The sequence below is a fragment of the Ochotona princeps genome, chromosome 4 (assembly GCF_030435755.1).
Source record: "Ochotona princeps isolate mOchPri1 chromosome 4, mOchPri1.hap1, whole genome shotgun sequence".
NCBI lineage: Eukaryota > Metazoa > Chordata > Mammalia > Lagomorpha > Ochotonidae > Ochotona > Ochotona princeps.
The window spans coordinates 6,838,931-6,865,565 of record NC_080835.1 but is presented as its reverse complement, the minus strand read 5'-3'; the positions used below and the strand labels follow the sequence as shown (position 1 = coordinate 6,865,565).

Genomic DNA, 26,635 nt, shown 5'->3' with positions numbered 1-26,635 from the left:
AAATCAGTATGCAACTCTATTTTCAAATTAAAGATGGGCTCCCACTGAAACTATTAAATATATCTTGACATTAGAGCATGCTGGACTGTCTGCCAATGTCCATACCTATAATGTCAAGATACACTTAAATAGCAGAATGATGAACTTTAGACTGATTGTGAAGGACTATCCTATTTTAATGATACAAAGGAACTCAGTGGGGGGTAGGATCTTGGACAAAGGGGAAGGGAAATCCCCGAGCTTATGGAACTGTATCATAAAATAATAAAACACATAAAAATTTTTTTAAAAGAAATCTTTGCAAAATAAAATCTGGCATTTGATTTTAATTACTTTAAAATGAGTTTTCTTTTCAAAATTTATTTTTCTGTGTTTGAAAAGCAAAGAAAAAGTTAAAGAAAACACAGACAGAAGGACAGGAAGATTTTCTCTCCTCTGATAGACTCCCCAAACATCCACAACAGCTGGCACTGGGCTAGTTCCAAGTTAGGATCCCAGAACTAAACCCAGGCCTCGTGTATAGGTGGCAGGAACCTGCATATCGTGGCACTCCTCACTGTATCCCAGGACACACATTTACAGAAAGCAGAGCCAAAACCTCTGATGTGCAATGTGAGCATCCCAAATGACGTCTTTACTATGTCACACACCTGCCCATCACTCAGATTTTTAATATACTGAATTTTCATTGACTCATCTTTTCGTTAATCACACATTTTTGCCTTCTGAACATTTAAGTGTTACACTGTGTCTTCCTTTTCATGGATCTCCATAAGCATTACATTTATTCGCTATACTAAAATTTTGACAATAGTTTGTCCTCACACTTTATTTCTGGCATTTTCTCCTAGTTCGTTTTTAAGCGCCGAATAATCCTTTCTACTACAGGAACCAAAAAAAAAAAAATTGTCAAAAAAAAGTATAGGCACACTACCAAAAGTAAACAGCTTTTAATATCTTGGTGAATATTTATCTAGATTTCCCTCATAACCTAGGAGTATTTTATCTTTCACAAGTTTTATACAAGTATTCAGTCAAATTCTCTTCTTTTAAGCTTCTGGCATTTGATGTATTATTCACATGCTTTTTGTTCTAGATTTTGGGGAAACGTTTCTTTGAAGTGATATGTATCAGTTACTCTAGTTAAGGTTGCAATGATTATGGACTTGTTTCATTTGTACCGTTTATCTGCTATTACATTTGCTTCAGGAAGCAACTGATGCTACTATGTGACGTATAGGTCAGAGAGGAAATTGATAATAAAAACAAAAACTTTTTTTTACAGTCCTAATCTTTTATTTATTTTTTATTCATTAATTACATTGTATTATGTGACACAGTTTCATAGGTACTTGGATTCTCCCCACCCCTCCCCAAACCCTCCCACCATGGTGGATTCCTCCACCTTGTTGCATAACCACAGTTCAAGTTCAGCTGAGATTCCCCCATTGCAAGCGTATACCAAACAAAGAGTCCAGCATCTTATTGTCCAGTCAAGTTCAATGGCTTCTTAGGTTTACCCTCTCTGGTTTGAAGACAGAGCCAGCAGAGTATCATCCCGATCAATTAAAAGCTCCAACATACCATCAGCAAAAATTTACATCATTATGGGATTAATTGACATAGTAATGAGTAACCAATATGTTAAAAGTAAATGCGAGTTCTTAACCACCTTTTGTGACCACCTCATTGACATTTCAATTTTAGTTTATACACAACATATAACATACATGACGTAACATAACATGTTATACATAACATCATATCATCTTAAATTAAGGCAAACATGTGGTATCTAACCTTTTGGGATTGGCTCATTTCCCTTAGCATTATGGTTTCCAGTTTGGCCCATTTGGCCACAAAGAACTGCATTTTGTTTTGTTTAATAGCTGAGTAGTATTCCATGGAGTAGATGAACCATAGCTTTCTTATCCAATCCTCTGCTGATGGGCATTTTGGCTGCTTCCATGTTTTTGCAATTACTGATTGTGCTGCTATGAACATAGGAGTGCATGTTGGTTTCTCATAAAACAAGTGTTCTGGATATATTCCTAGGAGTGCTATTGCTGGATCATACGGTATGTTGATTTTGAGTTGTTTGAATGTTCTCCATACTGATTTCCATAGAGGCTATACCAACCTGCAGCCCCACCAGCAGTGGAGAAGGGTTCCCTTTTCCCCACAACCTCGCTAGCAAGTGTTGTTGGTGCTTTTATTCATGTGGGCCAGTCTTACTGGCGTTAGGTGGTACCTCATTGATGTTTTAATTTGGATTTCCCTTATTGCCAGGGAACTTGAGCATTTTTTCATATGTTTATTTGCCATTTGGGTTTGTTCCTTTGTGAAGTATCTGCCCATTTCCCGTGCCCATTTCTTTAGTGGCTTGTTTGTTTTGGCATTTTGGTTGTTTTGTAGCTCTTTGTATATTCTGGAGATTAGCCCTCTATCACCTATGTCATGTGCGAAGATCTTCTCCCATTCTGTGGGTTGCTTTTTTACTTTGTTGATTGTTTCCCTTGCTGTACAGAAGCTTCTTAGTTTGATGAGGTCCCATTTGTTTATTCTGGTCTTGATTGCTATTGCCTTTGGAGTCCTTTTTAGGAAGTAGGGACCTACCCCTAGATCTTGCAGAGTATTTCCAACATTTTCTTCCAAAAGTTTGAAGCTTTCTGGGTGTAGGTTTAGATCTGTTATCCATTTAGATTTGATCATAGTGTATGGTGAGAGATGTGGGTCTATCTTTTTGTTTCTGCAGGCAATTAACCAGTTGTCCCAACAGCATTTATTGAACAGACCTTCCCATTTGCCTGGATTGTCGTTTGTCTTTTTGTCAAAGATTATTTGGCTGTATCTGTTTGGGTTCCCTTCTGGTGCTTCTATTCTGCTCTATTGATCTTCCTCTCTATCTTTGTGCCAGTACCAGGCTGTTTTGATGACCACTGCCCTGTAGTATGTCCATAGATCCGGAACTGTGATTCCCCCTGCTAACTTCCTGTTCTTCAGGATGGTTCTAGCTATCCCTGGTTTTTTGTGTTTCCAGATGAACCTTTGGATCATTGTTTCCAGTTCCATGAAGAATGTTTTGGGCAATTTGATTGGGATTGCGTTGAATGTATATATTGCTTTTGGCAGTATAGACATTTTAATGATATTAATTTTACCTATTCAGGAGCATGGGATGTTACTCCATCTTTTGAGGTCTTGTTCAATTTCTTTTTTAAGTAGTTTGTAGTTTTCTTCAAAACGGTCTCCTACATTTTTGGTTAGATTTATTCCCAGATATTTCATACTTTTCTCTGTTATTTTGAATGGTATCTTTTTCCATCTTGGAGCTGTTTGCATACACTATGGCTGTTGATTTTTGTTTATTAATTTTGTACCCTGCCACTCTACCAAACTCTCGTATAAGTTGTAGCAGTCTCTGTATTGAGTCTCTTGGCTCTTCTATATAAAGAATCATATCATCTGCGTATAGTGAGAGCTTGACTTCTTCGTTTCCCATTTGGATTCCTCTGATTTCTTTTTCTTGTCTTATGGCCTCAGCGAGTACCTCTAGGATGATGTTGAATAGTAGTGGAGAAAGTGGACATTCCTGTCTTGTTCCAGATCTCAGTGGGAATGGGTGAGGGCTGGTCAGAGAAGGCCACTGTTCCTGTGGGACAGGACATGGACTAAGTAGGGCTGGCCCATTGGACCCACTGGTGTGCATGAGATTTGGCATTGCGAGAGATCCAGATGGAGGAGCTTGGGTAATTCCTCTGTTGGAACACAATCCCTGCAGGTGAGTGCAAGAACTAAGATAGGGAGCAGCCCAAACCAGGTCAAAATACAGTACCCATCGGCATACATTTGGTACAGGTCGGGGGCAGGCCAGGCTGGGTCAATCCATGTCACCTGCTTGCAAATTCAAGTGCCAGAATGGAGTGTTGGTCGGGCCAGGTCAGCGTTCAATACCAGCCAGTCCACATGAGGGCAGGGACTTGGGGCTGGCAGTGCTGGGCTAGGCCATAGTTCCCACCAGCAAGAATTGGAACTGGGGGTGAGCCTGGCCCAATCAGGCTACAACACCCATTGGCAAATGCTGAGTTTAGGTGGGCTGTGACAGACTGGGCCGCGCACCTAACCAGCACATGCGAAACCCGGGTTTGGGAGTGTGGGGACGGACTCAGTGGGTGGGATTGCGAGGGCCCCCCTACTGGGCCACTGCTCACACTGGTGAGCATGAGAGCTCGGATGAAGGCAGACTGGTTGGCAAGGCCATAATATCTGATGGGGTACATGTGAGCTGGATCAGGCAAAAGCCAGGCTGGGCTGACTGTACCTTCTAGTACATGCAAAAGCCAGTGTGGGTGTGGGTTGGTTGGGCTTTGTCGCAGCATCAGCTGGCAGATGCTGGCACAGGGGCCAAATCCTGTCAGGGAAGGCATGGCTTATACAGATAGTGGTACCTGGTGGCACTAGTGTGGGCTGGATAGTGGGGCTGTTTGGGATGAACTGGGCTTCAATGCCCATTAATATGAAAAAGAGCTGAATTCTATGTGGGACAGATGGGACCAGTCTGCTATACATACTGGCAAGCACAGGAACCAGGGAAGCGTGCGGGCCTGTTGGGGGTTATTGCAGGTCACTCAGACTAGGCTACAGCTCCCACTAGTTTGTATGAAGGCCAAGTATGTGGTGGGCAGAATCATGCTGGGTTCCAATACCCACTGATTTTCATAAAACATGGGACTGGAGACAGAACTGACCCAGCAAATGTAACTACCAGTGTGTGCGTAGGCTGATTTGGGTGACAAACACACATAAGAATAAGGTCGGAGATGGTCTCAAGTGAGGTTTTTTTGGTGATTCCCTGAACTGAACCACTGAGCTCAAAACCCCAACCATGGAAAGAATTGCAGGTTCCATGGTCTGACTGTGGAGTACATGTGTCAGAGCTGGGCCTTCTCAGTGACTTAGGTGGAGAAGTGGACATCATATCCAAATGTACATGGAGGATATGGCAGTATATTGGAGTCTCCAGAGGACAGCTGTTACCATGGCAGAGGACGGAAGACAGAACAAATTGATCAACTACCCAGCCAAGCATTGGCAGTGAAGATCTGGACACAGCGAGACCTAAGGTGGATTATAGCAGCCAGTAGATTTTGGAGAGATTTCATCGTGATTGGAGTGGCAGGTTCATTGGCTATTCAGGACTGTTGAACTATCAAAACCTCTTGAGAAATTCATGGCATTGTAAATTTCTTTTTTTCTTCCTGTTGTTGATTTCATATTGTGGCTTCTCATTTAAAGTTATGTGTGCTGACTGTGTAATGGAGACCATCATGTCCAGATGTGAGGATGCAGTGCAGTGTGCATCTCTACTTCCAGCTCAAAGATGGACTACAAATGAAACTATTAGCTATATCTTGACAATAGGATGCTGGACTCTCTGCCATTGTCCATGCCTGCAATGATGAACATGTGACTGTTTATGAAGAGCTATGCTATAGTAATAATATAGGTGAATTCAGTAGTGAGAGAAGGATATTTGGGAATGGGGCAGGAGAAATCCCAGGGCCTATGGAACTATATCATAAAATGACAATAATTTTAAAAGAAGTAAAAAAAGAACTGTATTGTGAAACAGAAAAAAAAAGATTATTTTGATGCTTCAATTTTTGTTTATTTGATCTTTTTCCTTAGGAAAAAATGTGTAATTTTACATAATTTCAGTAAAACAAACAAAAAAATGCATGTAACAAGATACAACATCAACAACCATACTAGGGAAACAACCAATAAAAAAAAAATCAGTATCTTCTCTCATAAATTAAGTCAGGGCTGTGGGGAACTGTGTGGCCTAATATGAAATCGAAATCATGATTCCTTTTCAACTTCTTACAGTGATTAATTGTTGGTAATTTGTATTAGTAACTTGGTAGCACAACTGTAAATTAAGTCCTTTCTTTCCTGCTGCAGGAACTTAGTGCTTCTCCTGAGGTGGCTGATGGGAAGCATTCTCGTCATCTCTTGCACTGTTGTCAGCGATCAGTTGCCGGAGTTCCTTAAAGCCGTGTCACCTTGTCCATGGTGTCTGCCCCATGTGCTTTCCTTGAGGTCGTTTTCCTGGGAGAGACACAATAAAAACCACAAGCAAATAAACACAGCCATGGAAGTCCATAGAGATAACAGCTCCCTCAAGCACCCACATCCTTCACCCACAAGCTTTGGCAGAAACCACCACCCCTGCCTAAGATCTAAGGAATTCTCTGACAGGGGCTGGGAAAGCACATCTGACCATTCCTATCCTCTGGCCTTCAGACATCCTGCCATTCTTCAGTGGCCTCCTTGGACATAACAGGGAAGCTCAGAAAACATTGACGGATCTAACCAATGCATAATCATTTTCAAATCCTTTTATCTTATTCACCATGTTTTTCCTGTCTTTATTGAACGTGTCCTAATGAAATCCAAAAGGAAGGACTCTCCCAGGCAACACAATAGCCGCTCTCCATAGCAGTGTCATTTGTAGGAGAGGTCCTGATCCTGTATGTACTCTTCCCCTCATTTGCTCAGCAAACTGCAGACTCTGTAGTTCCAGATGGCTTGTAATAATTTCTGAGCTGTGGACAGTCAGTGTCTAGGGGTTGAGATGCAGCATTAGATTTGGAACATGAGGCTTAAATACCTTCAGGAACATATGCATCCCATCAACATAGACAACACAGAGGAGCCTAATTTTGGCCTCCTCACCACTACCTACAGGGGCAAACAGGCCAGTCCTGGCCTGGACAATCATGAGAGCCCCTGTGGATGATGGAGGTCAGTGGGAGATGCAGTGATGCTATCCTAAGCCAATGCCATGGGTCACATGGAAAGAAGCCAAGTCCACAGGCCCTGGTCCAAGGCTGTGCCAGAACAGCAGCCCTGCCTGGTATTTGTTGTTCTTGTCGCAAATCTATGGCACAGAGGCAGAATGGCTAGTGGGTTCACTCACTCTTTCTCCAAATCCTGGATGTAGTCGGGCAGAGGCTTGTTTCTGGTTTCAGGAAGAAGGAGGACAATGAGGCCCGAGAGGATGGACATGATTCCGTAGATGATCCAAGGCAAGGGTTCAAAATATGTTCTTAGAATCATCACCAACGGAGACAGGGCAGCCCCACTGTTACCAGCAATCGAAATTATTCCTAAAGCCGTTGCCCTTTGGATACAAACAACACAAATGCACGTGTATATGTCATGATTCAGTATTTTTCTTTTGTTATGGAAGATGCCATGCAAGCTGCTCACACTATAACCTTGCATTTCAAATAAACTCTATTATTTGATAGTAAATATTTTCAAGAGCACCAGGCACATCTTCAATAATTTCAAAATACTCTTGTAGTCATTTTTTAACCAATGAAATACAAATGGCCAATGGACACATGACAAAATATTCAGGATATGAGGCTGGCACAGTGGCATATGAAGCTAATCCTCCAGTATCCAACATGGACACCAGCTCATGTCCCAGAGTATACTACTCAGTCATTAAAAAAAGCAGGAATTTGTGACTTTTGCAACAGAATGTCTGCAACTGGAGATCATCATGCTTGAAGTTAGACAAATATCAAAGGTTTTCTCTTATCTGGTAGTTAGCAGAGAGGAGTAAAAACTGCAGAAAAACTTTGCATGACTGACATTGACATTTTTATTTCAATATTGTCTATAGTTTATCTGTATTCAAACCAAACAGTACTGTTTTTACTGTATATTTGTTGGACTCATTATGTAATAAAGCACCAAGCCTTTCACTATAATATAAATTTAAAATGTATCTCAAAAATTAAGGAAAAGGAAGTCTTAGAATTTTATCTATACAATACATTACATTTGTCCCCTTTAAAAGTACTGCGGTGTGCCTATCGGAACTGCTGTCTACATAACTTTTCTTGTGTAAGGCTCAAGGAGTTTGAAAAATCCATGTTGGCCTCCTTGAGTATCCCTGAGATGTTATACCTGCATGAAGTAGGAATCAGTTCATTTGCATGGGTAATAGAGCAGAGGAGCGCTGCCACACAAACTCCTTCTCCAAAAGTAGACAGTGTCACACGCAGGGTCTCCATTTCTGGAGAAAAAGACCAGGAATACTTAAAAACAAAAACAAACACAGTGAAAGGAATCGCTGTCCCCAAAACACCAAGCACGGACATTGAGCCCGTGACGACAGACTGAACTAAATTATGTCTCTGCAAATATTGTTGAAGAAAGAGAAAGGAAGGAGGGAGAGGATGAGGAATTGGGAGCAGAAGAGCGAGGGAAGTGTGAATGTCTGCTTAAACTGCCTTCACTGCTTCATACCTGGTTCCCACTGCACATTTACACCCAGTGTAAAAAGAAAGGACTTCTAATTCCTGGAAGTCATGAAGACACTGCTAAGCCAAGGCTGCAGTTACGGTGCCCTGAGACACAACTGTGAGTGCTGTATTCTGTCCCTGAGGCTTAGCAACAGAAAAAAAGTTCAGGTGGAGGTAGTGACAATATTGTTTCCTCAAAGTATGCAACATCGTCACACATAATGACAAGTTTGATTGGCCCAGGGGCAAGTGAGAAATTGACGTCCTCAAGAAAGTAGCAGGAATCAGTGGCACCAATTTCCAGATACTTCTTGGAAGTGATGAAGACAACCACTTGTTCACGCTGAGCTTTACCAACAACGGACAGTTCCCAGCAACTGAATGACAGAATGCGCCCTATGATCACAAATGGCTTTTGAGAACCAGTACGACCCAATTCTTTTTCTCCTGACTCTGGGTAAGTGGGATCAGTGGAACAGCTGAGGGAAAGGGTGAGGTAATCTCCTTCCTTCCACGTGTCCTCTTTGCTTACCATCAGGTACAAACGTGACAGAAACAACGCAGATCCCCGTGACAAACAAAAGCACCACTTGGCTTATTCGACGGCCTATGTGATTCATAACTAGAAGGGCAACACAATTGGCCAGGATGTTGATAAATCCGAAGAGACACTGTATCAAGAAGATATTGTTCCCCAAATGATGAATGTTGAGACTCAGGCCATAAAACAACATGGAGTTGGCAAATCTGTGAGAAACCAGTAAAAAAAAACAGTGTCAGGGGTAGAACCTATAGCCACAAATAAGACACTATTGGTCTAGTCAGTCAGTCATGGGTGTTAGGGCATAAACCTGTGACTATTTTTTAACAGAGAATACTTTATGTGACATTTGTTTTAAAATTATACTAAAATGCCGTTTATTTCTTATTAGGTGGGCCATGAGATCCTAGCTGGTAGAGTTATCTGCAATTTTTCACTATTTTGAATTAGGTGCTGCTTAGGCATTCACTTTCCATCATGTGCAGAACATATTTTTGTTATACATACTTAGAAGTGTGACATGACATGTTGGTAGACGATGGCTAGCAATACTGTATCTGATTCAGGATTTTTGCTGAGAGAATGCATCTTACATGCTCTTGTCACGAAGACAGGCACAATAACCATGTGAGCTGATGGACATGTTAGCTTGGGCAATATACATTTGTGGTCTTTATTGTTTGTACTTTTTTAAAAAGATTCATTTATTTTTATTGAGAAGTCAGATACACAGAGAGGAGGAGAGACAGAGAGCAAGACTCATCTATTGATTTATTGCCTGAGTGGCCGCAATGGCCAGAGCTGAGCCGATCCGAAGCCAGGAGTCAGGAGCCAGGAGCCTCTTCTGGGTCTCCCACGCGGGTGCAGGGTCCCAAGGCTTTGGGCCGTCCTCAACTGCTTTCCCAGGCCACAAACAGGGAGCTGGATGGGAAGTGGGGCCGCTGGGACACAACTGACGCCCATTTGCGATCCCAGCATAAGCAAGGCAAGGATTTTAGCCACTAGGCTACCACGCCAGGCACCATTGTTTGTGCTTTTATCCTTACTAAAAGCCAACACACCAAAAATTATACTTATGGCAAAATCTGTGCCATTATGAAAATCATCCTACCAGGCAGTGACGGCCGTAGTAGGATCATGTTGAATAAAAAGCTCCCCAATGCATGTTGTGCTTCTTTCGATTGCTTCCAAACCTGTAAGAGGTCTCATCTGTTCTCATCTTTCCTCTCCACATCTGCCCCCAACCCCACATGTCCCTTTTACATCCCAGGCTCAGGTCTCCCTGGCTTGTGTTCCTCACGCACTGTGTGAAGCTTACCTCGCAAAGGCCAAGCAGAAGATCCTTTTCCGCATAATGGATGTGCGGAACAAGTCCCAAAAAGAAAACTTTGTCTGTGCAGCTGCCAGCTCCTCCTTCATGGTGGACTTCACAACCTTCAACAGCAATGACAGATTGCTCAGTGATGGTCCCTGTACGAGCACTCGGCACCTGCTGCAGATGGTATTAATGATCTCTCTTGCTCTTGGTGGGAATAAAGGTGTGAAAGAAGCATTGATGAGTGCAAAAGTCACCAGACTGGAAGGAATCTGGGGATAATTACACATAGACAAGGATATCTCAAATACAGCAAGAGAGCTCTAGGATCTTGAAAACACTGGAGGCTTGGATAGAAAGTCAATGTAGAGTCAGTTGGATTAGTGTTCAAAGCTCCCTTCATGACAAAGGACTGGAGATTTGATCCCTGGAGTTAGTTCTCAGCTGACTGCTCATTACAGGAAAAAAAAAATCTCAAAGAAAAGAAAAATTTCCTGAGAGTTTGTTTAAGCTTTTCTCTTGGCCTCTGAGGGAAAGCCTAGCAGGCTTTGTCTTTGTGAATGAGATGACCAGAGTGAAATCAAGGAATTTGGGGTAGACACATCTATAAACAGACTAATGACCTAAAATAATTCTGAAAAATAATAAGGTTAAATGTAGGAATCAGAAGTAAGAGAAAGAGAAAAAAAAAAGTTTGTCTTCTAAGATTTTCCTACGCCACACACACAAGGTAATGTAAGATTATAACATGGTATCCTTCACACCCCAGGTATTTGATGATTTATTAACTGCTCAGATACTATCAATATTCTCCAAATACTATTAACTTCTTATCATCCTACTTCTACAAATGAAAGAATCCCATAGAGCCAGATGGAGAGAAAGTCCACAAGGAAGAGAATTCCAACACAGTAAATGCAGATTCTTACACTGCTCAGAATGTGTTTAGGTACGTGTGCTTTGTTTTTTTCAAGATGCCTCATCTCTTCATCAGGAGGTATCTAAAATAGTGACACTCAGGGAATCACACTGTAACAATGATGATAGAGGAAGAGGTAAATAGGAAATTACCATCCAATGATTGCTGTGTTTCAGTGATGCAAGAACCAAACCAGAGATTCCTTGTTTCTGTGGATGTTTCTTAAAACCAGGACTATGGCTTCCACTGTAATTCCTAAACACCCTGCCCAACACAATATTTTTCAGCACACGATTTATACGTATATTACAGGATAAATGAGTTTTTCTAAGGTTCATAGTAATATTTTTCTTTCTGAACTTGGAATAGAAAAATAGAAAAGACTTCTCTGAGTCATTTTCACTCAGCCATGCCTTAGAAACATACACGTAGACTAATTCAAACACCAAACACAGCTTTGGACTGCAGTGGTCACTGCCATATGTTCAAGTAGAGCAGAACCTGACACAGTGACATGCTCAGCAAATACCTCTTGATTGACAGATGATGTGACCAAAAACACAAAAAAATACGTTAACCTCTACTTTGCATGTCACCAACCATTCCTTTAAGGGCCTTATTTTCCTGTGGAAAGAAAAGGCCCAAGTGTGACAAACATGAAAGTACGGATTTGTTCTTATTGTTTTTTCCCAGGTAGGATGAGATAGCTGCACAATCACTACAACTAGTAAAAATAAGCACCTTCTAACTCTGTGGAATAGAATATCTTAACCAAATATCTGAACAGCATGCTCTCTTTCACCGTCCAATAGTGAAATGGTGAATATTTATATCTTCTGAAGGCTGACACAGTGAAGTGAAATAGATCCATGCCAGACCTATGCTCCCACCCTTGATTTACCCAATAAACATTACCAAGTGCATACATCAGGCTATGTTCTTCTTGAATCCCGTAGCCAGCCCCCTTCCCTGTTCACCTCCATAGTTAGGGTGTCTCCCACGTTCTTTATTCCATTCCTATGTGCTGCTTTCTTGAGTTGCTTGAGGGCCTTCTCAGGTTTGTTGGCAACCATCAACCACCGAGAAGACTCTGCAATCCACCTAATCAAAGAAGAAAAGTGCACAGTCAACTCTCACTCATGTAACCCAAGATTTCTTTCCTATCCTATCTAATTCCCATCATTTGTTCATCCAGGGAGTATAATCTTGCAATTTCTTGCACCAATACTAGGAAAATGCAAGGATGACCTCACCATGTAGCACACCTTAATGGCAGGGAATGCAGACCAGGAATAATATTGCTCTTCCTTTATTCAGGGCAACTGTTGGTCTCAGCAAACAGAAGTATGCTGTGCCTTACGAAGTTTTATATTGCATAATATACACAGTGAGAAAGTCTTTAAAAATTTTCACAGATATACAGTGAAAAAGTCTTTATTGTGCTTTATGCAATCTTTTGGTGACATTTATGTCCAAATTATTTTTTTTAATTTGAACATGATGGGACATAGTATATTTTATCCAATAAACAAAGGAAAAATGAAACTCTCAAACATAAACTGAATAATCACAAAGGAGAGTAATTAAGGCATCCAAGAATCACATAATACACAAATTATTACATAAAACTTATTTCGTGTTGGGTAGGTCTTTAGTCTAACTGTTAAGCTGATTCAGACACATTCCACCTGGGGATGCCTAACTCTGACTCTGATTCTTGATTCTTGTTATTCACACCCTGAGCAGCAGCCGATGATGGTTCAGGTAACCTGACCCCTGACATTCACATGGCAAACCTGGATTAATTTCCAGACTCTTGGCTCCTAGCTTTTGTGGACATGTGGGGAGTGAAGCAGAGGGTGGGGGCACCAGTCCCAACCCTCTCAAGTAGAAAAATGTTTCTTGTTGATTTGAATTTCTATTTTAATTGCATGTTCTTAATATGATCAGGCAACCTCGTTGTGCTTCTCAAAGTGTGCATGGAGCACAGATGAGCAGAATAAGTGTTTGATTGATCAAGTGTTGCCCAGTAGAGTTCGCAGTTCCTGCTGCCATGTGCCTTGCACCTCAAAAGCCTTTAAAACAGAAGAAGAGAGGAAGTTTATACCTTGAGCACACAAAAAAGACAAAAAATGGCACCGAAAATATCAGCTGGAGTATCTGCCAGTCCCGAACAACATAAGCTATGCCTCCCAGGACTGCCTGTCCAAGGTTACTAGCGGAACTCATATATGCCACTCCCAGGGCTTGGAACTGGGGCAATGTCCACTCTATAACTGAAAGAGAACACAAACAGGAGGATTTTCACTTCATACAAAGATTCAGTTTTAAGGCCAAAGTCAAGGCCTTGGAAAATGCCCAAGATCCAAAGTGTTGGCTTACTAAGCATAGTAATATTTCCCATGATGGTCGTAGCAGACATCCCAGTCAGGAAGCGCAGTAAGCAGTAAATGAGGAAGCTGGGAGCAAAAGCTGCACAGGTATCAGCGATGGCCATCTGGAGGAGACACCATGTGAGCACTAACTTCCTCCCAAACCTGAGAAATGGGGACAGATTAGAGAACGGGAATGATAGCTTGCAAAAATTATCAAAAACAAAACACACTTTTTAAATGTAATTGACGTGTTAACAGTAAAACACCCACACTTTATCAATAGCAGACCTCAGAAGTAACCAACCCTTGCTGGTAAACAATGACTACTGGTATTGAAGATTCTTTTCCAGTCCCCCACCAATAGATTTGACCCCAGTTGAGGCCGTATAAGGCCAGCTGCATTATAGAGACATTTAACCCATTATAAACTTCCCTTGTACAACATTATAGATTTAGCAGGTAGAAAGCCTATGCATTATCTCGACCCCAAGGGTACATATGTGCAAGGATTTGTGCTCTGCCGACATTTACATGCTCAGAAATCAGACCTTAGAAGATAATGAGGGCATGAGGTGGGGCCTGCTTATGGGATTATTGCCCATATAAGAAAAAGACTCCCAAGAGCTCTCTTGCTCTGCCTCATTCACCTCCTTGATGACACAGGAAGAAGGCAACTGGCCACAAGCCAAAGAAGAGAGCCTTTCAATATAAACCAACTTGTCCAGGACTTTGATCCTGAACTCTCCTGCCCCTATAACTACAGGAAAGTCAACTTCTGTTGTGTAAGCCACTGAGTAAGACATTTTAATATGGCATCCCTGGTTAAACGATGCTGGGTCTAAATCTGCACTTGGGACTCTTGCATCATACAGACCATGGCAAAACTTGTGTGAAAACAAAATCCATAGAGCAATGCCCCAGCAGATTAGCTGATGAGCCTCACAACAGGCTCTCCATGCTGAGTCATAGGTTGTAGACCTTTGGTAATGGGTTTCTTTAAGAACAGGTTACACACAGTCCATTGTCCAAAGAAGTTTAAAGACAGTTTGAAGAGGAAAGCATTAAGGTGAGTGTGGAGGAGCAGAAAAGAGGAAAATTAAAAGGTGGAGGAGGGAGGAATTCTGTTCCAAGGCTTCCTAGGAAAGGGAGCTTTTGTATAAGCAGCTATGCAAAACAGCCTGGGCCAATTCTACATAATTTATAACTAATTTTTTGTTTGGCAAACATTGAGATTGGATACATACTCTGCTATCATGTCTGCTCTCTGAGCACATTCACATGATAGAACTACTAAATACTTTCTACTCTGAGTGTTTATATGGCAACATATGTCTCACTTCAAAATTTGTGTCTCAATTAAATAAAACCTATGTAGAGGCCTTGGTGTAGCAAGCAAAACTTCTGTCTGTGGCCCAGCATCCCATAGAAACACTGGTTCAAGTCCCAGCTGCTCCGCTTCTGATCAGGTGTCTGTTGATCGTGTAGGAAAGCAGCAGAAGACAGCTAAGTCTGTGGGCCCCTGCACCCACATGGGAGACCCAGAAGAAGCTCCTGGCTCCTCATTTCAAATCAGCCCAGCTCCAATCATTGCAGCCATTTGGAGAGTGCACAAGTGAATGGGAGAGCTCTCTCTGCCTCTCCTTCTCTCTGTGTAACTTTTCCTTACAAATAAAAACAAATATTTTCTAAAAAGGAATAAAATCTATGCAAAGGTGGCTTTGATTATTGAAATAATAGTGATGGGTGGAAACCTGGAAAGTCAAAAGGAAAAGTATTGATACATAAAGACAGAACATGTCCATTCTCACATCAGCTACCACAACCCTGACTGCCTCACCTAAGGGATCCTGAAGCAGCAGGCAGTGTGACAAGGAAGTCATAACAGGACCCCATCATGGCAGAAAACCTAGCTATAGACACAGTGCCAATGGGCCTAAAACCACCTTTTCAGAGCCACCCGGAATCAACATAGTAGTTTCACTTTGCAGAGGAATATGAAATGTCACCCCCAAATTCTAGAGCCAGGCTGTGGTGGATGAGTGACATCTTGACATCTTAAGATAACAGGTCTTACATTCCTCTCTACTGCCCTAGGAGCCAGAGCCTTCTGTCTAATCTCATCCTTGGCCTCTGGACCACCTTCAGGCTGACTGACTCCAGCACCCAAATGACAAGTGCCACCCTGGGGGTACAAAGTCTAGGGCATTTGTCCCCTGAGACCAAGGATCTATGCTGTCATTCAACACCATTGCCTCTGACAGATGGAACCACTGCTGGAAAGGAGAGCAGGCACAGCAACACCTGACACTCCCCACCAAGCCACAAGTGGGTCCATCTACCACCAAGACTCCAAGCAGCAGCACTCTCACAGACCTCATGCTCCTTGATCAGCTCCTTCGGGGGGATTAAGAGTAGTTACCCAAAGGAGGAGCTGCAGTCTCCTGTACCCCTTCTAACATGGCTGGAGGCTATGCTGAAGCCTTTGCTGCAGGCTTTGGTGGAGACTGGGCATGACAGTGGGTATTAAGAGAGCTTCAAACTTGCCAATGTCTTCCTCCTGGACTAGCTACTTCTATAGTGACACTGTTTTACTGAGAGTGACTGAAAAGAGAGTACGTTGACCACCTGCTTCCCCCTCCCTGCAAATAAAGAGCGTGTGGGTCTCTACCACCACTGGGATTGAAAACCAAGATTTTCCTGCTTATGGTTCCTCTATCCTCCAAAAACAGCTTCTGTGCCTATCTTTCCCTTGGAATTGAGGATGGGTGCTACCCATTTGTGCTATCAGTCTAAAGGAACTCCTCTGATTTAAGAGCACAACCCAGTAGTGCTAACAGTAATATTTATCTTGATTCAGGTGCTATCATTTGTACTATTGGAATGCCCTCATTATGGACACTCCCCTCCTCACACCCGTGTTAACCATATCAGTCTGGGCCACTAGCGTATCTACATTGCATCAAGTTGATGCAACAATATGCATCATTTGCAGATGAAGAAATTATGGGGTGGAAACCCTAGAGTCCCCAAAAGAAAACAAATCAGATGTTACCTATCAAACTGACACTTCAGATAACATCTTCAAGAGAATGTAAGTCAACATGAAAACCAATCCATAAAATAAGAGAGACTACTGATTCACTAGATGCACAAATCTTAACACAGGGTCACAAAGTAACGTGAGAAAAAAAAAGGTAACATGATGCCTTCAAAGAAATATAATAAGTATCTGGCAACAGGTTCCAAAGAAAAGCATATCAACGAGATGCCTGATAAAAACTCCAAAAGAATGCTTGTATAACAACAGCTGCATGCAAGAAATTCACTCCAGAAAAAGACACAAAGGAACGTTGGCAGGTTAGCCTTACTTATGCCTTTTAAATAATTAACAACCATCGTACACATCTTTGGGCTACCATGCAACATTTTAATACATGTAAACAACATTTCACCTTATTTGACATGACATTGTGATTGAAGACCTGGGTCTCCATTATCCTCTTTGTTCATAAAAGCATATAATGTATAAAATGTAACATATACTGTATGTAAATATGTGATAATGATAGTTACTGTGAACTATACTCAACACACGATGTTGCGTAGTACTAGCATCTAACCTTGACTTGGTATCTGAGATGTGAGTCCCCCATTCTTCCCTCCAACTCCCTGAGGATCACTATTTTATTTCAGATCAATATTTTCTTAAACTTTTACATAAAGAACATGCTGCATTAGTCTTTTTGTGCAGGGTTTATTTCACTTAGCATTATGTCCTCCAGTTCCATTAAGTTTGCTACAAAAGACAGTGCTTTAAATCTTTTTATGAATGAGTAATATTCCGTAGTGTATTTATTGCTTTTTTTCTCCATGCATCTTATAAGGGAAACCTTGGCTGTTTCCATGCCTTAGCTATTGTGAACAATGCTGCAATGAATGTGGTAGAACAGAAATCTCTTTGGATTGTGATTTCACATCTTTTAAGCACAATGACTTTGCTAGTTTTACATATTTAAAAAATGCTCAGTAATGGGGTTGTTGAATCATATAGAAGTTCTATGTCTATTTTTAAAAGGAGTCCCCATACTGTTTTCCACAGTGACTGCTCCAGTTCAGATTCCCTCTTTCTCCACATCCTTGCAAAAAATTGTGTCATAGGGGATAATACATCAAATTTTACTTCTTAGTTATATTTCATTAAAGTTGGAAACAAATTTAAAGGAAAAACACAAAATTTGGACATAAGACATGTTTGTTACTCCCCATTTTTTAAATTTAAAAACACTGTCAGAATGCAAGATGGTGAAAGGGCGAGCACAGGTTTAAATGATCTGAGAAGGATTATCCAAGGAGAAGCAGAGAAGAGGAGACAGGCCAACAACACAGAGACACTTGGAGACCTTTGGACATGGGGAAACAGACAGCAGAGCCATGTTGTAGTGAACACTGCTAGCAGCAATTGGAGCTGCCCCCACGCCCAAGAAGGGCAGCTCGCCAGGAACTTAGGCAGTGAACACAATCACAGAACATCTGATCACAAGCCTAAGCCGAAGTGCAGAGCACAGGTAGTTGTATGTGGGATCAGGGTGGATTTCAGTGCCCAGACATCTACCAGTACTACAACAGGTGCTATCTTCTGTACTGAGGAAAAGGGTGGGGTGCAGGGAGAGGCTGGAGGGACAACAGCAAAGTGCACATGCACTAAGAGGAAAGGGAAAATAAAATCCGTGCAACAGGCACCACTGGCAACCCTGTGATCCAAATTAAAATCACAACTGATGTCTCCTTAAACACAGGTACTGCTGGAACCAGGAGTGACAGAACGGATCAGGCAATGGTACAACCACAACACAGAACCCACACAACATATCAAAACTTATGGGACAAATGATGCCATCATGTAATCCATGAGCCAGCAATGAATTCGACAAGAGAAAGGGAAGTCTTTGGAATAAATAAAACTGAGATTAAAAAAAACATCAAAACACATGTGATGCAGCCAAAAAACAAACAAACAAACAAACAAAAAACCCAGTATGAATCGGATTATTGAAGTTACTCTTTCCATGCTGATTTTCTTATATGAGAGAGAACACATAGTATTTGTTCTTTTGTAATTGACTCATTTCACTGAGCATAATGGTCTCTAGTTGGGACCACCTAGTTGTAAATAGTATAACTGCATTCTTTTTAATAGCTGAATAATATTCCATGGAGTAGATGTACCACAGTTTCTTTAACCACTCTTCTTTGGACACACATCTGGATTATTTCCATGTCTTTGCTATAGTAGATTGTGCTGCTGGAAATATAGGATTACAGATCCCCTTCTCATATGGAGATTTCATTTCAATTGGGTATATTTCTAGGAGCGGCTAGCTGGGTCATATTGAAAGATAGCATCATTTTTCCCAAGAGACTTTTGTGTTTCCTTTTTGTCACCAGTGTGTTGGTTACTCAGTGGTGCGTTTTTTCATGGTAATGTAATTTGTTTTTGTCATTGTTGGTGTTGTGGTTGTTCTAACTCATACCAGTTGTTGACCTTGTTTCATGGCTTCTCAATTATGGAAATGTATATAGTAACAGAGTGCTGGGGTCCACCATATCCAGATGTGGGGGTAGAATGCTACATTCATTCCTGCTTCCAGACAAAAAACGGATTCCCAATGAAACTGTTGGAAATATGTAGACAATGGGATGCTGGACTGTCTGACATTGTTTGTACCAGCAATGTTGCGATGCACTTAAATAAGAGAATGATGGAATTGTGATTCCTTTGGAAGGACTACATCATTGTAGTAAAATGGGGAAAATCTTTTTGGGGTGGGAGTTTGGGAGGAGAATCCCAGTCTATATAAAATTGTACCACATAATTCAAAAATTTAAATAAAACTTATGGGATATGATCAAGACAGTGTTCAGAACAAAGTTCACCTCAAACAATGCTTATGTTCAGAAATCAGAAAAGCACCAACTAAACATGCAAATCATATGCCTAAAGGAGGTAAGAGAAACAAGATCAAAACATTCCCAAGGTTAGCAGGAAAAAAGAAATAGCCAAAATAAAGGAGGAAATAAACCAAATAGAAACCAAAAGGACAATACATAAGATCAACAAATCGAAGAGCTGGTTCTTTGAGAAAATCAACAAAATAGATTCTCCATAAGACCAAATAATCAAAAACACAGGGAGGGGATATATGAATTAACAGAATCAGAGAAGAAAAAAGAAATATAACAACAGATAACTCAGACATGCCTAGAATAATCAGCAATTGGTACAAGCAACTATAAGCCAACAAATCAGAAAACTTACAAGAAATAGATAAACTTTGGACAAACCATATACCTAAACTGATCATGAGGAATTTAATAATCTAAATAGCCTTATAACCAGGATGGAAACTGAATCAGTAAACAAAGCCCTCCCAACAAAGAAAGCCCTAGAACAGATGGTTTCACTGCTTAATTCTACCAAATGTTTCACTAACTTAAGCCAATCATTCACAAGCAATTCCAAGTAGTAGAAATGGAGGCAATCCTTCCAAACTCTATGAAGCCAGCACCACCTTAATATCAAAGTCAGATAGACACTTAACGGAAATAGAGAACTACAGACCAATACCCCTGATGAACATAGACACAAAAATCCTCAACTATATAATAGTCAACAAAATCCAGTAGTACATCATATAGATCCTTCAACGAGACCAGGTGGGATTTATCCCTGTAGGGATAGTTTAACATATAAACTATATAAAGACAAATCTTGTAGGGATAGTTTAACAGATGCAAATCATTTTTTATTATTATTATTAATTACATTACATTATGTGACACAGTTTTATAGCTACTGGGATTCCCCCCACCCCTCCCCAAACCCTCCCCCTATGGTGGATTCCTCCATCTTGCTGCATTACCACAGTTCAAATTCAGCTGAGATTCTTTCAATGCAAGAATTTACCAAGCATAAAGTCCAGCATCTTACTGTCCAGATAAGTTCAACGGCTTCTTTGGGAGACCTTCTCTGGTCTGAAGGTAGAGCCGGCTGAGTATCATCCCGATCAATTAAAAGCCCCAACATAACATCAGCAACATTTTATAATGTTATGGAATTAATTGACATAGTATTGAGTAACCAATATGTTAAAAAAAAAATGCAAGTTCTTAACCACATCCTGTGACTACTTCATTGACATTTCAAGTTTAGTTTATATACAACCGGGTTCTATACACCTTAAAACGGCTATAGATTACTATTCAGCTGTCTCATGTCTATTTTCATTATAGTATTTAGCATTTTATAGCATCGAAGCATAATTTTGCTGAACCTGGCTTTTTTCAGGTAGTCTAGACTGGCTTATAACTCTAATAAGACATATGTCAACATATGTCAAGAGCCCTGAGCAGTCCGCAGAAACGGAAGAACAGTAAACTTCCTTTGGGACTAGGGAGGGGAGCTTTCTCTGGTCCTCGCTTGGTTATAACTTTGGGTCCCCACCCTCTCTGGCAATGACCATCAGGATCGCTCGAGAAACCCCTCAAAACAAACAAGCAAACAAACAAAAAATCTAGAATAGATAGAGAACAACTAAGAAAGCTTAGATTCAGACAGGAAATGGTCAGCATGGATTCACTTATGCCTTACTACGTGGGACACAAAGATTAGTTACTTCTCACTAGGGTATTGAAGATTTTTCTGCACATGCCTCCTAAAACTGTTCTGCACCTAAACAGATGCAAATCATTAAATATGATACACCATGTCAATAAATTGAAAAATAAAAACCATCTGATCATTTCAATAAATGCAGAGAAGGCATTTGATAAAATCCAACATTACTACATATTAAAAAATCTTATGCAAAATAGGCATAGAATGAACATTCTACAACAGAGACAAAGCAATGAATGAAAAAAAAACCAGCACAGGCATAATACTGAATGAAAAAGACTGGACTCTTTCCCACTAAGATCTGGAACTGGACAAGGATGTCTGCTCTCATCACTGCTCTTCAATATAGTATTAGAAGTTCTCACTATAGCTATTAGGCAAGAAAAAAAATTAAAGAAATTAAAATCAGAAATGAGGAATTAAAATTATCTGTGTTTGGACATGAAAGGGATGAGAAAAAATACAGCAAAGAGACTATAGGAACCCAGCACAATGGCTCAATTGGCTAATCCTCCCGTTGCAAGCACTGAGATCCAGTATGGGCATCAATTTGTGTTCCAGCTACTGGACTTCCCATCCAATTCCCAATGCACAGCTTGGGAAAGCTTCAGAGGATGGCTCAAACCATATACCAACATGGGAGACCAGGAAGAGTCTCCTGGCTCCTGGCTGCTGGATTCAGCTCAGCTCAGCTCCAGCCACAGCAGCCATTTGGGCAGTGAATCAGTAGATGGAAGACCTCTTCTCTCTGTGGTTCTGCCTTTCCAATAAAATAAACAAACCTTAAAAAAAAGACTATTGAAAGTCATACGTCAATGCAGCAGGATACATAATCAATAAATATGATTTAATAGCCTTAGTATATACAAATAACTCCACCTTTCCCGTATGAAATCCAAGCACTTGCCAGGTGAGAATTTAGCCATTGAACCATTGCTCCTGGTCCTGTTTTCATTATTTTTAAGGTTTATTTACTTTTGAAAAAAGGATATTTTTCATCTACTATTTTCCTCCCCAAATGATCACAGAAGTCTGCGCCAGATTAGGAGCAAGGAACTCCATCCGGATCTCCTGTGTGGGTGGTGGAAACCCAAGCACTTGGTTTGTATTCCTGTGCTTTCCCAAGCATGTAGGCAGGCAGCTGGGTCAGAAGTGGAAGGGTGGAACTTGAACTGCAATCTGTTCAGATGCCAACATTGCAGACCGCAGGCTTAACCTGATAAACCATCGTGTTGGCTCCGGAAATTGCTTTCCTTATTCCCTTTTCTGATAATTTATGATTGATGCATAACAATGCTACACTGGGTTTTTTTTATAAGACAATTTTGCTGAATCTTTATTAGCTTAAAAGCTTTTGGGCAAAGGCTTGGAATTTTCCACATATAAAATCATGTCATCTACACACAGTGACAACTTGTATTTAAAAAAAAAAAAAATCCTCTCCATGGCAGGTAGAGAAAAACAGACGCAGCCTCAGTGCTGCATCCTTGAGGATGTTTTCTGTCTAAGAAGAGTTCAGACTGGCTCTCAGAAAAGCTGAACAGCAACAGATGTCTTAGCCAGACTCAGATGGTAACAGTGACCCCAACCTCCTCCTCCTTTAATCACTCTTTGCCATGTTTGTCATGGATATCATTTTTTTAAACCTGAAAACACATCAAATACTTGACTGATACTTTTAATTTTTATGATATAGTTCCACAGGCTTAGAGATTTCCCCTTCTACTCTTTCCATTTTTCTTTCCCCCACCGTCATAATTTCTCCAGTATTACAATTGTAGAGTCCCCAGTCCGTCATTCTGCTATGTAAGTGTATTCTGACATTGTAGATATAGACAATGGTATAAAGTTCAACATCCTATGGTCAAGATATATTTAACAGTATCATTGGGAGTCCTTCTTTTATTTAAGAGTAAAGATGCATATTGCAATGTATCTTCACTTCTTGACATGCTATATTTGACTGAATTTTATCTCTGCTTTTCCTTTATTCCCAGGTTTTTAATCTGGGTGCCACTTCAGTGTCAGTTTCCAACATGCCTAATTCATTTAGGTTGTGCCTGTCTCTGCACATCTAGAAATTCTAACAAGTTGTTGGAAGAAGTCTGAGGATGAGAACAGCTAGCAACAAGAAGTAGTGCAGAAGTGAATCGAGGGTTCCACAGGCTCTGGCACCCTGCCCTGAGGATGGCAGCCACTCAGATTCATGTAGGTCTTCACTGCCATCTCCCACAATACCCCCTCTAAATCTCCCACTGCTGTCATCCTATGACTCAACAAAATTTATTTTTCTCATGGCATTCGTGGCTTTCAGTGCTAGTGAACTATTTAAAATGATAGTCACTCTCAACTCTTTAAAATTGCATTCACTTTGTGGTTTTACATATATCAGACTGCAGCTGAGACCATAGACAGCATGATGCTGGAAGATGGAGAGGGAGACCTTAATTCTTTCCTGTTCTTCTAGTTACATGTTATTAGCAGTGACAACAATTGACTATTTTGGAAGAGGTGCTGTCAGACACAGGATATCCCAAATCTCTAACACTACAGTCACAACAGTAGTTAATGTATCTTTTTCTCCAATTTTTTTTAACTGCAAGAACTAAGATTCCATATAGTGGCATATTTTTCAGTTCACCCACAATGGCACATTTCTACATACTCCACTGGTGTTGCCTTGAGCAGCTGACACACCACAAGCATTTGACTTCAAGAAGCACTAAACACACTTTGGTCAGTACTATAGCGAAGCATGTTAAACCATTGCTTTTTATCACATCAGACTGACAATTTGAATCCTGCCTACTCCACTTAGCATCCTGCTTCCATCTAATGTTCCTGGGAATCCATGATGATGGGCCAAGTATTTGGAATGCCAAAAGTATTTGGAATGCCATCAGATGGCATTCCTTGCTCCTGGCTTCAGCCAGCCCAGCCTGTGTGTTAATGGCCATTTGGAGAATGAGCCAGCAAATGAAGTGCTCTCTGCCTTTCTCTCTCTTTCAGATACACACACACACACACACACATAACAACAACAACAACAACAACAACAGAGCAAAGTGACCTTGGCCAATGCTAGCAATACTCATTTCCATATCCGCATCTTCAAATAAGCTGAATGCCATTACGTGAAACACCTACCACTTTATTCCCATAATTAACTCTTTCTCATCTTTCTGTGTGATATTCTCAGTCTCTCCATAAAGCCTCTATTGAAACCCACTCATGTATTGCAGAGATATCATTTCTGTGTTCTGTACTCACACTTTTACAAGCAGTGCTCACCACAGTGAGCTGCGATTGCTAAGTGGTATTTGTAGATTCCTGAACAGCAGGGAGCTCTAAGGTAGGATAATGTGCAGTGATTATTCACGATGGATGAATGACTCATGTGCTGATGAAATCACCCATTAGTGAACAGAATTGTGTACCACACACTCACCTGTCTGTCAAACGGCCAAATATGATGTTTCCCAGCATCATTCCAGCCATGAGTAGGAATTTAACCATTGAACTCATTGATTCAGCTTCACATACCAGGTCCCACTGTAAGAGAAGGAACCAGCACAGCTGACTTTAGGATCCCTCCGAATAACCTGATCAAGAACCCCTGATTTCACTTGCAAGTATCAGTACGTCAGGCTCGTATCTTTTCCACTTTCACCATTCAGGTGTCAGATTGAGCATCCTGCTATAGAAAGTCTCCCCTCAAACTCTAAGGAATAGTGCCCCTAAAGCTGCCACCTGCAATGCTGGCATCCAGTGTGACCACTTGTCCGAAAACAGGTTGCACCATTTCCAATCTAGCTCCCAGATAACGCATCTGTAAAAGCAACAGAAGACAGCCTGAATGCCTGGTCCCATGTCATTCCCATGGGAAAACTGGATGGAGTTCACGTCTCCTACTTTCAACCTGGCCCAGTCTCAGAGTTGAGGTCAATTGGAGAGTGAACCTGCAGATGGAAAACTCAATCTCCCTTTCTCTCTTTCTCTCTCTCATGTCTCTCTTTTCCTCCCTCCCTCTCTCCCTGTCTCTTTGTAACTCTGCTTTTCAAATAAATAAAATAGTCACTTCTTTTTTAAAAAGAGAAAAAAAGTTGAAAGTTCACACAGAGAACTGGTTGGGGACATTCAAGAATAGATTGAATCCTGAATTTCACTTGAGATGTTGTGTCCTGGGAACTGAAGGAGCATCAAGGTTCTATTCAGTTCCCTGGGGCTTCTAACTGCAGATCACGGCTTAGATCACTGACTCAGCCTAATATTTGTAACACACCGTGTGAGTGATCTGCTTCATGAATCAAAGCACTGTGATACTAGAGTTCTGTCTATTTTGTACAGGAGTTCAGCAATTAATAGAAAGGCAATTACCATGTGTGGAAAGAATGAACACTAAGCAGCCGCATGTCAATTGAAGGCTTGAAGCGTGCTCATGATTTGTGCCACGTGTGACATCACAGCCAGGTACTCAAAGAGAGGAAGGTGGATCACCTACCTTCATCACAATGGTGGAGACAAAGGTGCTGCGGTCATACACCCAGCCGTCCACACAAGGCTCCGTGTCTGGCTCTGGCTCGTGTGTGTTTAAGAAAGTCCCATTGTGCTGCAGGAGCTGCCACTGGGGCTGGGTGAAGCGACGGCACTTGTCTGGCTTCAGGTTTGAGTCCAGCGGGATGGAGACTCTCAGGAGAGCATCCTGGCTGAGGATCCCAGTGTCGTTAGAAACAGTGTGATTATCTAGGAGGGGAACTCTGCAACGATGCCCAGGGATGGCTGCAGTGAAGTTCTCCATCTGGACATGAATGAAAGTTATCATGAATATGCCTATGAGGAAGAGAAACTGAAGGATCTGGAATCTCCCCATGCCACCAGCTTGCTTCAGGAGGTCATTGAAGGCCATTGTGGCTCCAAGAACTGGCTCAGGGACTTGAAGCAGATCAAGAGCAAAGACAGAAAGTGTGTGGTTTCACTAAATGGCCTTAGTCAATGCTCCTCCTGACCCGGATAGGTCTGTGTAAAAGGTGATGCCTCAAAGTTCTAAGGAAGCAGGCGGGGAAACATGCTGATTGGATTATTCCCAATGGCTCACAAACACCACTGTTTAAATTTCTACTTTGTAAAAATTCAGGTTGTCAGCAGTGGCCAAAATCAGGCTTGAACTTTAATCTCCCCATTCTCAGTAAACAAAACAAAACTAAAAAAAAAAAAAAAGGCACTTGATACGGTAGTGCTTTTGGGAATAAGTCACTTCTGAAAATAAAATACGAAAGTGCCTTTTTTTCCCTGTAGAAATTACCAGTGGTAACCTGCTTGCTTGTTTAGTGCTGCTGCCTGATTGAAATAGCTAGAAAGAAATTATCTTTTTTTTTTTCAATAAAAGATTCATTTATTTCAAAGTTAGATTTGCAGAGAGAGGGAGCTCTTCTATTGCTGATTCACTCCCCAATCAGCCAATCAGGCCAGGTCAAAGGCAGAAAATA

The 26,635-nt window shown here is 41.2% G+C and overlaps 1 protein-coding gene across 1 annotated transcript in view; it reads right to left on the bottom strand.

Annotated features, from left to right (window-relative positions):
* Positions 1–26,352, bottom strand: part of LOC101517686 (organic anion transporter 7-like) — a 67,008-nt gene extending 40,656 nt beyond the window's left edge. Inside the window, exons 1-7 of the mRNA XM_058662235.1 lie at positions 25,651–26,352; positions 24,598–24,701; positions 13,482–13,636; positions 13,207–13,375; positions 12,077–12,200; positions 10,184–10,299; positions 8,857–9,071 (exon numbers count right to left, since the gene is read on the bottom strand). Coding sequence (XP_058518218.1) covers positions 8,857–9,071; positions 10,184–10,299; positions 12,077–12,200; positions 13,207–13,375; positions 13,482–13,636; positions 24,598–24,701; positions 25,651–26,055 — 1,288 coding nt within the window. The 5' untranslated portion in view covers positions 26,056–26,352. The remainder of the gene's footprint in view (positions 1–8,856; positions 9,072–10,183; positions 10,300–12,076; positions 12,201–13,206; positions 13,376–13,481; positions 13,637–24,597; positions 24,702–25,650) is intronic.
* Between the last annotated feature and the right edge of the window lie 283 nt (positions 26,353–26,635).